This window comes from Taudactylus pleione, unplaced genomic scaffold (assembly GCF_031769625.1).
Source record: "Taudactylus pleione unplaced genomic scaffold, aTauple2 ptg000386l, whole genome shotgun sequence".
NCBI lineage: Eukaryota > Metazoa > Chordata > Amphibia > Anura > Myobatrachidae > Taudactylus > Taudactylus pleione.
This window is the reverse complement of record NW_028284787.1, coordinates 18,804,749-18,818,257: the sequence shown is the minus strand read 5'-3', so window position 1 is coordinate 18,818,257 and position 13,509 is coordinate 18,804,749. Positions and strand designations below refer to the sequence as shown.

Here is a 13,509-nt window from a genome sequence, read left to right as displayed (position 1 = left end):
TTCGCTTGTAAACTGTGGATTTGTATAGAAATACAAAAGGACAAATTTTTGCTTTTATATAGTAGAGAAGATAGAAAAGAAAAAATAGTAGATGAGCTAAATCCTTTTCTAATTCCGTACCTGACCTGTAGAGGGCGAATGCTATGCAAAAATTGTGGTTTTTCATTAATTAAAAATTAACAGCAATTCATTTTTATTTCAAAATTTTTTAGTTGCCTCAGCCGTGTATAATACGCTCATATGTAAAATTTCACGATCGTGACTTGTAAACTGTGGACAAATTTTTGCTTTTATACACTGTAGTAGAGATAAGAAAGTTCTTAAATATCACCACTGGAAGCAGCAGACAGCAGTACTGAGTGCAAGGCCCCACAATGAGCATCCAGCAAAAATTGTTTTTATTAATTAATTAAACATTAACAGTAATTAATTTCGATTGAAAATTTTTTTAGCTGTCTCGGCCATGTTTTAATACACTTGTATGTAAAATTTCACGATCTTGGCTTGTAAACTGTGGATTTGTATAAGAAAGACAGAAGGACAAATTTTCGCTATTATACAGTAGATAGTGAGAAAACCTGAAGCTTTCAGTATTTTTCAATGTGAACTTAACCAGTTAATCTAGCATATTTACAATAAGCAGGAATGTTGACTAAACAAAGTAATACAAATAATACATTTAGCATGATACTTTTTTTGTTACTAACAAATTACATAATGTTATGAAGAATTATGAAGTTTTTGGGATTGTACGCTTTAATGAAATTGTTATGATACAATGCTGGTTGCTTTTCTTAGAGCCAAATATCCAGTAATAACATCTGTGGGAAGCATCCTGATGTAACTGAATTCCTCTACTGTGCTGAATCGCAGCTTGGTTTGAGGGTCAGTATAATTGGCCTAGGAAACACAAAAAGAAACCATTAGTGAAAAGGCAAACAAAACATTTAATATGTCTTCTATAAACGGCTTTCTCATGGTCCAGCAATAGTCAACATGAGTTTTAATCAAAGCCAACAATCATTGGTGGCTTTGACCAGTAGTTTTAAACAGCCAAAAATTAAAAGTCTATACTTGTAAAAAGAAAGCATATGTAGAGCATGTATATATTATTTATGTCATATTACAAGTTATGACATTTTCACAATGTAACTATACACCCAACAGCCATAACATAAAAACCAACTAACTAATATTGTGTATTGTGACGCAAAAACAGCTCTGACCCTTTAAGGCATGGACTCCATAAGACCTCAAAGATGTCCTATTGTATCTGGCACCAAAACATTAGTAGCAGATCATTTAAGTTGTGCTCTTGGGTCCTCATGGTTTTTTCAGCGCATGCCACAGATGCTCGGTCAGATTGAGATGTGGAGAATTTGGAGGCCAAGTCAACACCTTGCAATTTTTTGTTATATTCCTCAAACCATTTCTGAACAATTTTTGCAGTCTGGCAGATTGCATTGTCCTGCTCAAAGAGGCCATCAGGGAACACAATTGCCATGAAGAGGTGTACTTGGTCTGCAACAATGTTTAGGTAGGTGGTATGTTTTAAAGTAAAAGCCACATGACCCAAGGTTTCCAAACAGAACATTGCCAGGAGCATCACACTGCCTACACAGGCTTGCCATCTCTTTCCCAGGTAACCGACACACATGCACCTGGCAGACCACATGATATAAAAGAAAATGTGACTCATCAGACCAGGCCACTTTCCAGGCTCACATGCCCATGGTTGGCACTATCAGCGGTGGATAGGGGTCAGTATGGGCACTCTGACCATTTGGCAGCTACATAATCCTATACGCAGCAAACTGTGATGCACTGTGTGTTCTGACCTTTCAATCATAGCCTGCACCGCTACCACAGCCTCAGAGTCCTTGAACACCACTGCAGTGTGCAGTCAGGGCCTGATTCAGAGCCACTCGCTCTGAATCAGGGCTGGGCTTTTTTTTTTTTTTGGATCGGCCTCTTGGCCATTCGCATAGCTGCGGCCATGATGATGGTCGTGATGGTCAAGACCATCGCGACCATCGGGCTTGCGACGAGACCCTTGTGGTAGGGTCTCGTGGCCGCAAGCCCCAGAGAGATTTCGGCTCTAACAGAGCCGGAATCTCTCCACTGACATCACTCGTGATGTCAATGGGGCCGCCCCCAAACGGCAGGCGTTCTCATGGGAACGCCTCAGTTTGGGCAGCCACCCCCCGGCCCGCCCACCAAAGGGGGCGAGCTGTCACTCAACATCGACAGCTCGCCCCCTTTGGGGCGAGACCCGGAGCGACGGATTGCCTGTCGCTAGCCGGGTCTCGCGCATGCACACGACGGAGCCGGCTCCGTCGTGCGCTTGCGCTGTGGGCCACCATCGACCCGATTGCGAGTGCTCAGCGCTTGCGACCGTGTCTGAAACAGGCCCTCAGTCTGTTCATATGCAGCCATTGTGGGCCCAGATGTCACTGTTATGAAACAGCAAAATGAAGGAAATTTAAAAAAAAGGTAAAACAAAACAACAACAAGTAGATAGAACGTGCAAATAAACCCACGAGTCTCATATAAGGTAAAGCAGTCTGCAACTCACAGGTCAAAATGTTGTCTCTGGGGACAAACAGTTGATGGATATATAACAAATACATGGCTTGGAGGATATGTTAAAGAAATTTGTATAACTAGGTGAAGTCAGTTACAGTAACTAAATTCTGAGGATGCAATTACTGCTTTAATAAAATAAAGCCGGGTACACACTAGACCAGGGATGGGGAACCTCCTGCCCAGGGGCTGTATAAGGCCCCCGGAATCAATCGGTCTGGCCCGCGGAGCTTTTTTCTGCTAGGCTCATCTGGCTAGCAGGGTGCCTAGATTGGAACACTGCAGCCAGAATCTATGCAGCAGTGCCGCCTGGAGGGTCCTTAGGACACTTCAGACGGTCACACTGCTGCCCTTACCTCTCCCAGGAGCATCATCAGGATGCTCCGGGCATTGCTGTAATCATCGGCGATTGTGGCCCTACCCCTGTGTGATGTCACGCGGAGGGGGCACGGCCTGCACCAGGCCCGCAAATAATGTTCTATATATCAAAATGGCCCTCGGCAGGAAAAAAGGTTCCCCACCCCTGCACTAGACAGATCGGACGACATATCGGGCACATCGACATGTGTGTGCACCCGCTATGTTGCTGATGATGCGCACTGGGCGATATAGTCAGCGGGGGCCATGCTGCCGAATGCATAATGGCCCCGCCGTCACCGGCAAGTGTGTATGCACTTGCCGATGCCGCCGCCACCCCCGCTAGCGACAACGCGCTGGGTACACACTTCGTTTAGTGTGTACCCAGCTTTAGTTTAAATTCTTGCTAGTTCAATGACTGTTAGCAGACAAAACACCACAAGTGTAATCATATGGATACATATGCAGATCACTTACAAGACTGAGATCCCATTACTGTAATAACACCCAATTGATTCTAAACATAGCTAATTTTCCTTATCAAATCACCACTGCCACAGGTTCAACAACATACATATTGCTTTTACCATAGTAAAAATATGGGGATATTACCTAAGACCTGAAATACTACCTTTATTTTTATGCAATTACAAAATGACAAACCTAGGCGATAAAGTACCAGAAGCTATAAAATTTAAGAGACAGGTTTAGTTCCAAAGGACATGTATTTTCAATGTACGGTTTTCTATTAAATTATATTTACATCTCATTAAAATGTCTGAACAGTACAAACATGATACAGAGCCTTTATGCATTTAAACACAGAGCTACACAATATTGTGCTCTTAATCACTGCTTATATATATCAAAAGTCATGAGGGTTTTCGAAGTGATGTTTACATTAAGTAAAATATTATTTATCTGCAGAAGCAAAGAAAAATTATTTGAGAGGTCAATAAACCCAGATAGAAAGCTTAAAAGGTATGTGTGGGCATTTGTTATGCTAATAGAGGAACATTCTTTACAGACTTGGAAATCTAGAAGAATAGAACACACACATCAAAATGCTAAGGGACAAATATCACACAGCAAGTCAAAGACTAGGAAACTATACATGCCATTATTCCTCTAGGAAACTATACATGCCATTATTCCTCTAGGAAACTATAGGAAACAAAGCTTTTATTCCTGTCAAACTACTGTAAATATTTGGCTTTATTATTTTGTGTAGAAAAAATAGTAATAGTACATTAAGTAATGATAATGAGGCACCCTACTGAGTATAGCAATTGCAAACGGAACTATAATGAAAATATACTGCTATGTTTATTAGAGCTTTTTGATTTATTTTACTACTGTATAGGGAATTTTTTTTCAGCTTCATTAATTTGAGGGTATTTTTATAATTAATAATAAAAAATACTCATATTCACACCATATCACTGTATGTTCTCTCCCAACACACACACACGTTTAACCTGGCCCAAGCAAGGTTGACAAATACAATACTTCATCCAATACCAGGATTGTTACGTTGGATTAGTCGAGCTGAAAACTGAATTAAGTAAAAACATGTTCACCCAGACCCAATCTACTATAAATTAAGTTATTTCACTTATCCAGAGTAGAGTATAAATCGGTAAAACATACAGTTGGATGCAACCTTTTGAGAACCACTGTAAAATATTTCCTTGAATCTTTCACATTAATAGAATGTCTGCAGTGATTCAAATTGAAACATAAATTTTCTGCACCGTTTAATGACCAATTAATATTTTATGATGATTTTAACAGCGTGAAAAAAGAAAAACAAATAGGGAATGTGGTCTATCTTGGGCATTTTTTGATTAATAGATGTTCAATTCCAACAATATGCTGGTGCAGTTAGAGCTATTTGTATACACTGTGGAATGTGACCCCAATTAGCAGCTTATTTGATGCAGTACAAATGATTGTTTTTATGCTTTATTTTTGTTTTTATCCATTTACATGATGCTGAGGGGTATATTATAGAAGTGGAGATGTTGCCCATAGCAACCAATCAGATTCTACTTATTTACCTAGTACCTTTTAAAAGATAATAGCTATAATCTGATTGGTTGCTATGGGCAACATCTCTGCTTCTATAAACCCTCATTTTAGTAAATATACCCCTGAGAAGATGTTCTAAGACTATCCATCATTGAGAGATATAGAAGGGTATTCAATATGAAACGTTAACCTCGCCGTCGAAGATTTCGCCGCACATCGGAGCTTTTGCCGCCGAAAAAGTATCGCGCGCGCTCCCGCTTATTCCCGTATTCAATATGAAATCGTTGAAAACGGGACCCGGCGATACTTGGATCGACGAAAACAAATGGGAATTTTTTGGAAATAATTGTAGGAGTCCCCTAAAGATGTCCAGACCTGGGGGATCACTATGGGTACCCCCGTTTTTGCCTGCAGAAGTCGGGGTTTTTAAATAGCCGTGGCAGGTGTTTTTTTCCCGACTTTGAAGAAGTGATGCAGAAGAGCATTTAGCTTTTTTTTTAGTTTTTAAAAGTGGTCCCATCAAATTTGGGGTACATGAAAATGGGTACTAGCATATTTTTAAGTCCCTAAAGTTATTTTAAAAAAATTCAGCAAAAATGCACCTGCCGCTACTTTGCGCAATGAAAAAAAACACCTGCCACATACTTGGGGACCCCACCAGAATTTATATTTTTAGTTTGGCAATTTTTTCTCCTTTCTTTATATTTTCACAACACATTTTTTTTTTTTTTTTTTTTTTTTTAGGGTGTCCCGATTTCTTTTTTAAAAAATTTTTTTGGAACATTTCCTTTTAAGGGGACATTCCCAAAAGTACAGGCTATTTTTTATAAGCCTGCACCCCCAAACCAAAATTCTGCACTTTTTTTTATTTGAAAAATTATCCCTGTTTTTTCAAAAATGACCCTTGACCCCATTAAGGAATAAAAACGTGAATTTTCGGGAAATATGCTTGGGACCCCCCTAAAGATGTCCAGACATGGGGGATCACTATGGGTTTTTAACTAGCTTTGCCAGGTCTTTTTCCCTGCCGCGGCTATTAGAAACCCCGACTTCCCTGATCAGCCAAAGTGATCCCCCATGTCTACACATCTTTAGGGGGGTCCCTAGAATATTTCCCGAAAATTCCCCTTTTTGTTGAACCTGTAAAAAAAAGTAGCAAAAATTTACAAAAAAAATTACATAAGGTCCCCCCCCAAGTTTGTTTTCCTTTGTTGATAGTATTTTGCGTTTAAAAGGGGTGTTTAAGTATTGTGCACGTGGCTAAGTCGCATTTTTGTGCGCAATAAAGACGCACATTTGTTTAGGGTGTAACACGTTACCTAAATGTTAAGGGTATCGTAGGACCCTTAAGTGCTAGGCGCAATAGAAATGTTAGACAATGATGTGCTGCTAATGGAGGCGCTGCTTGGATCGGCCCGTCGTATTATGCATACTAAGTACGGTTCTTATGCAATAAGGTATTGTGACGTATGGTTTAAAATAACGATGAAGAGTGTTAGACCGTTTCCCAGAATTGGTAGCTTTGATAAAGATGTATTGAATAATGTCCCGGACCACATCAGTCTGATGCGGTCTCGAGGTAAAAAGGTAAAATATTATGAATGTTTAAAATTGTGGCAATATGAAGGGGATGCGTGGCTTAAAAATGTGCAAGCGACACAAACTAGCGTCGCAAACGCATTGCCAGAAAATACACCCGCATCGCTGGATTGCAATGTGTGCAAGCCGCAAAATGGCACGCACATGTGGCAAGGTAGCGTTGCGGAAGGTATTGCCAGCAGTTCACGTGCACCACCACCACCTTATGTGGATGGGGGTGCAAGTACAGTTATCAAAAAAAAACATAAAAATTTAACAAGCAATTTGTACCCTCTCTTAAGCAACCATAAAGAAAATGTTCATGATGTGGATGATGTGCCTATTGTAATGTCTGCCATTTCCCATGCTGTACAAATGATAGATGCTGTACCACGACAATCACGAGTGGTGCCGCCATCTCCATCGGTAACAGCAAGGGAAGTGCTAACACCCTCTGCACCCGAAGAAGAAGTTGTTAATACCATACGTAGCAGCAACAGATTAAACCCCCAGCCAGGTAACAAGGTCAAAAGGTAGCAGCGCTGCCGGTCTGCATCCCATTCGGACAATAACTGTTCCGAATGGAAATGCAGATGTGAACGGTGTAGTGCCCACAAGGGAAGTGGTAATTCATTGTCCTTGGACAAGGGCAGAACTAAATTCCATCATAAATGATTTCCCCGATCCCAAAAAGGAACTAGCCAAATGTCAAAGATTTTTGAGGAATTTGGGTAGTTTTCATGAGCCAACTAATAAAGATTGGCGAGTGGTGTTAAATTTATCATGGATTGTGTATTGGATGGTGACGTTCCCTTAACAGACCAAGTAAACCAAGGTAACATTTCCCGCATTGTAACTCAATTGGGTATATATTTTCCAGTAGTAGTTAAGTGGAACAAAATTTTCACCATAAAGCAAAAGGAGAGTGAATCTGCAGAAGATTATTGCGACCGGGCTTTGCAGGCTATCACCCAGTACACTGGGTTAGAGGATATTAAAGATAGCACTCACCACAGGGGAATGATAGTCACCATACTCATGGACGGTCTTAAAGAGAACCTAAAGACCCGGGTTCAGACCTCACAGCCTGGCTGGAGGGGAGTCACAATAGATACCCTCATAGAATCCGCAATAGAACATGATAAAAACATCTCAAAGAAGAGAGAGACACAGAGCGAGAAACTAATGGCTGTCAGTATCCAAGCTCTGGAAGGAATGACGGTAACATCACAGCCAGCAGACACACTTGCACCCACACACAGAACTTTCACCTGAACAGTTATATGCCCTCACTAATCCCACGCAACAGCAAACACAGCTCTATCCCACTTATCCTACACAACCACAAGTCCCATACTACCCACAAGCTCCATACCTCCCACAATATCCTTTTCCTCAATATCCTTACCCATACCCACCACCTTTCTCTCCTGCTCAACTCAATCCTTCCCACGAAAGTGTTTTAATTGCAACGAGCCAAGGCAACATAAGTAAGAGCTGCACGGTAAAGAGGGTAGGACCCCCAAACCAGGGAGTACCTGGATATCCCCATAAGAGATATGCACAGAGACCAGCATATGTCCAACAGGCACCAGCTCCAATTGTGGCCGTTAATGCTTTATTGAAGAGTGAGAGCCAACGCTAGGAGTCGGGTCATACTTGTGGTCTGCAGATAGGCAGGTTGACGAGAAGTACTAAGGAAAAACTGGTAATGGTAATTGATGTAACTGATACCCAATCTCTGTTCTGCTTTCTTCCCTGTACCCTAACACCCTGACTGTCAGAATTTTTCTTTTGCCACCTAGGGGGAGATGGACACGAGTGTCCCTTTGTTTTCATAGACAACCCCAGTATCTTCTCCCAGGCCTTATATGAGTGTTTACAATCTTTTCCACCTGCCAATGGGTCTTTTCTAATGTAAAATGTGGACGATTTATTGTTGTATTTAGGTCATGTTTAAATGATATTAAACTGTTGTGCTTTATCTCTCACACACAGGACACAAGGTCGCTAAGGACAAACGGCAGCCATGCCAGGCTAAGGTCTAATACTCTGAATACTGTCCAACCCAGGGGCCCAGGCAATATTTAGAGCAGTAGATATTGATAACAGAATTTAACTTGCAGGAATTTGTGTACAAATACAGTATCCCTAGAATAATTGAATATAGGAGGGATACTCATTTCACAAGTAATGTCTTCTATAACCTGTGTAAGGTGATGGGTATTAATATCAAGATCATCCCAGACCATCTGTCTACCTGTCCCCCTTTGAGATACTGTTTAATGGGCAGCCTCATGTGAAAATACTTAAATCCTACATAATAGAGATTCAGAGGTATTAGTTACATACATTTGCAAATATATGAATAAGCGCCAGGCCAATCGTCAAGGCTCCTCTATACTGGCGTCCCTAACATTAAAGGGTTCACGTCCAAGAAGCAGGGTACCCCAAAAAATTCCAGCCAAGGACCATCCCCAGGGCATCACACGAAAAGGGGAAAAAAAAGTGATAGTGAAGTGTAAAGGATAGATGTGTAAGGATAAATCACTAAGTGTTAAAGAAATGTGAAAAAATTAAAATGACAAATAATAAACAAACAATTAGAAAAGTTATAAAAATATTCTATGTGAATTAAGTGGTGAGAGGACCTGGCACTCTCAGAAGGGCTGTTTGGAGAGACTGCAGCAATAGTGTATGAGGAAATATCTGTATAAATTAAAACAACCTCAAAATATTTATGTTACAACTTTACATATGCTATCTAAACACTAAAAATTATGGAATCAAATAGTGGGCCTGATTCAGACCTACTCGCGAGCACTGAGCGCTCGCAAGCGGGTCGATGTTGCCCAAGTGTGCAAGTGCACGACGGAGGCGGCTCCGTCCTGCGCGAGACCCGAATAACGACGGCCAAGCCGTCGTTAAGGGTCTCGCACCAAAGGGGGCGTGCTGTCGATGGTGATTGACAGCACACCCTCTTTGGTGGGCATGCCGGGGGCGTGGCTGCCCAGACGGAGGCGTTCCCATGGGAATGCCTACCGTCTGGGGCCGGCCCCACTGACATCACTAGTGATGTCAGTGGGAGTGCTTTTGACTCTGAAAGAGCCAAAAGCACTCCAAGGCATGCGGCAGCGAGACCCTACCGCAAGGGTCTCGTCGCAAGCCCGATGGTCGCGATGGTCTTGACCGCTTAACAGGTTAGATATATATGGTCAGTGTTCCTGGTCATATCAGGCCAGCAAAAAAAATAAAAAATAAAAGAATAAATGTTTCTCTTGGATAGAATACACTGTATCTGTGGTAACTTGTAAATATACTCACGTCTCTGCCTCCGAGAGACATATTGGATCCATAAAATGCGCACTCTATACCCTGAGGGACTTAATGAAATGGCGGAGGTGGATTTTGACATATAGTCCTTGATTCGACTACAGTTCCCTGTAGGTCTCTGGGACTATATCAAGTCAATATCCAATTATCACCATAGAATTAATATTCACAACATTGAATATATGTAATAAAACAATGTAGTGATATGCATAACACTGTTGTTTTCCAAAATGTATGAGATTGACAAATGAATATATATATATATATATATATATATATATATATATATAGATGTATACAGTATGGAATTATATATCTATATATTGATTCAAAATTGGGAACAGATTTATTGTACAATATAATAGAACATATGAATAGCTCATTCAATATCATTTATTCGTATTACAATATATTTTTACATCTATGTATATTTATTTTATTTACATAAATTTTTTTCAAAAAGTACTAGTGCTGTTGTCTTGAAATATCCCGTTGTTTTGTTATTTTGTTGTAAGCTATACTTTTACTAAAAGGATTTGTACTGTCAAAACACTTATGAGCCTTAAGTATTTTCTCTATCATACACACACAGTACTGTGACCATTTGTTATATTGTACTAAATCTATAAAAAAAGATAAACAATGGGGGAACAGTAAAGAAATTTAAAGAAAACTATTTGTCAAAGGTCTGTGGAACACTTCTGTGCGTGTGAGTATGGACAATATATATATATATTTCTTCTTCATTCTCCATGGCAGCCACAACAGTGGGTTAGTCCCCCAGCTCCCTAAAGACAAACAGGAAGTTTTTGCTACAGGGACCTCCCACTTGGTGTATATAAGCTAGCTCCTCATATTCCCCTGTGTCTATTCGAGTGTCTCTTCATCACCTTCTCTGTGGTACAGGTGGCTGATGTGCCGGGTTCCCGATGCAGCGGTGGCTCCATAACAGATTCTCTAGCGGCCTCGTAACGCATCCCTGGCAGAGGCTGATGCTGCGATCATCCAGGAGGCATTGTGTCTCTGACCGGGCAGGCGCCCACCAATTATTGAGGTCAGAAGGCTATTAGGTTGGTGCCGTACACCGGAGAGGCATCTCGTGTATGTCTCTGCCAAGCAGTTGCTGTGATTGCAGACATGGAACAGGAGCCTTCCCCCCAACAGCCGAATAGCGCCCAGATGGGGTAAGTCCTTATTAGATGGGCGCAATTTTCCATTTTAGTTTAGGGCAGATAATAGTAGGATTTTATTATTCTTTCTCTGCAGTGTGCCTAGTTCAGTGGAGCACAAGAAGAAACTTTCTAAAAAGAAACATATGAATGTTAAATGTGCAGCATGTGACATACCATTTTCTGGAAGTCAGGATGTGGCTTTTTGTGATGATTACAAGCATAAATCTCCATCTGTTCAGAGTCAGCAAGTTACTCAGATTCAGGATCTGATGGAATGGTTGAAAAAGTCTTGTCTCCAAAGAGGAATTTTTAACCCTTCAGTGGTCTAAAAGATCAAGGTCTCAGACAAGTCTTGGATTGGAGGAGGCAGAGTCCTTTGAGCAAATGACCTCAATTCAGATCCGCTCGCAAGCGGGTCGATGGTTTTGCATTGCGCACGCAAGCACCGTAGCGAGTGAGAATTTCACTCGCTCCGGGGCTCGCTACAAACGGGGCGGCTGTCGATGTTGATCGACAGCTCGCCCCGTTTTGTAGGCGGGGTGGGGGGGTGGCTGGACAAACTGAGGCGTTCCTGAAGGAACGCCTGCCGTTTGTGGGCGGCCCTACTGACATCACCAATGATGTCAGTAGTAAGAGCCGGAAGCTCACTGGGGCTTGCGGCAGACGAGACCCTACCACAAGGGTCTCGTCACAAGCCTGATGGTCGAGACCATCACCTGGCCGCTCACAAAAGCTGTGGGTGGTCGCCCACAGCTTAGCGAGCGGCCAGGAGGCCGGCTAAAGAAAAAAAAATGCGGCCGCCCACATTAAGAGCGAGCGGCTCTGAATGAGGTAAGTGTTAAGGAAGGATTGGAACAGGTATCCAGTGATGAATCTGGTGAGATTCGGGAGGAAACAAGATCTTTTAATATGGATATTGTAGAAATGATGTTGAAAAATATTTATAAGTCTCTGAATTATAAGGATGTGCCTGAAGGCAATGAACAACAGGATTTATTGTTTGAAGATAGAGCAAAAATAAATAGAGTTTTTCCTGTACATAAGGTCATGAAGGAAATTGTGTTAAAGGAATGGCAGAATGTGGATAAAAGACAGGGAAGTCTGGCCAGAATTGATCGTATGTATCCTATAAGGCATGATGAGTTTTTTAAATGGCGCATTATTCCCAAAGTGGATGCTCAGGTTGCAGAAGTGATGTCTAAAACAAGTATTCCTTTAGAGGATGGAGCCTCTTTTTAGGATACAATGTATAAGAGAATGGAAATCTCTCACTTAAAAAGGGACATCTGGTGTAGCAATTGCTTCTGTGTCCAGAGCTCTAAGATTATGGAGTGCTAATATGCACACAGATTTAGAAGAAAAGATTTCAAAACAGTATTTGTTAAAAAATCTGGAGATAATGCATAGAGCGGTTGAATATTTATTTGAAGCCTCTTTGGATGTGATAACTTTTAGTGCAAGATCTATGGCTGCTGCAGTGGTTGCAAAGAGAGCATTGTGGCTTCGTTCTTGGTCTGCTGATGCTCACTCTAAAAACAGATTAACAAATCTACCATATGAGGGGTCATTACTGTTTGGAAATAAATTAGAAGCATTGATACAGAGGATAACAGGTGTGAAATCTACTAAGTTACCTCAAGACAAGTGGACAAGATATCAGACGCAGACCTCTAAACAGTTTAAGGAGGCATGAGGTTACAGGCCAGGGATACCGTACAATAGAAGATGCTGTACAGGCGTGACAAGACAGTCATTTCGTAAAAACCCAGGGTAGACCTTATGGACGAAGACAATGACTATATACCGTCCCTCCCCAGATTACCAGTAGGGGGCAGACTTTTAAAATTAGCAGAAATATGGAAAAAGATTACCCAGGACAGATGGGTTTTACAGATAGTCTCCAAGGGTTATTAGATAGAATTCCAGGAATTTCTCAGACAGGACAGATTTGTGATCTCAAGAACTCCAACATCAGAACTAAAGATCCTAAAAGAAAGTATAAAGGAGTTAATCAGTTTACAGGCCATAAAACCAGTGAAAACAGGGAAGGGCTTTTATTCTCAAATGTTTCTAGTAAAGAAACCATCGGGACAGTTCAGGACAATATTGGATTTAAGAGACTTAAACAAGTTTCTTCAGACAAGAAGATTTTCGGATAGAAACTTTAAAAACAATTCTGTTGGGAGTAAGAAGATATTTTCTAATGTTTTAAACCTGAAAGACGCTTACTTCCACATTCCAATCTAGCATCTGCATCAGAGCTATTTAAGGATTTGTATCCTATAGTCAGTCACTTTCAATTCACATGTCTACCATTCGGTCTGGCGTCATCCCCAAGAACGTTCACAAAGGTCTTGTCAGTAGTAATAGCCTATCTACGAAGACAGGGCCTGTCAATTTGGCCATATCTCGACAACATACTGATTTCAGGAAAAACAATACCAGAAATAAAGGA

At 41.2% G+C, this 13,509-nt stretch overlaps 1 protein-coding gene and 1 pseudogene across 1 annotated transcript in view; one reads left to right on the top strand and one right to left on the bottom strand.

Moving 5' to 3' along the window:
* Positions 1-203: 203 nt before the first annotated feature.
* INO80C (INO80 complex subunit C) overlaps positions 204-13,509 on the bottom strand; it is a 72,014-nt gene continuing 58,708 nt past the window's right edge. The window contains exon 4 of the mRNA XM_088445662.1: positions 204-900. Coding sequence (XP_088301788.1) covers positions 769-900 — 132 coding nt within the window. The 3' untranslated portion in view covers positions 204-768. The remainder of the gene's footprint in view (positions 901-13,509) is intronic.
* On the top strand, positions 11,020-12,828 carry LOC148507760 (uncharacterized; annotated as a pseudogene).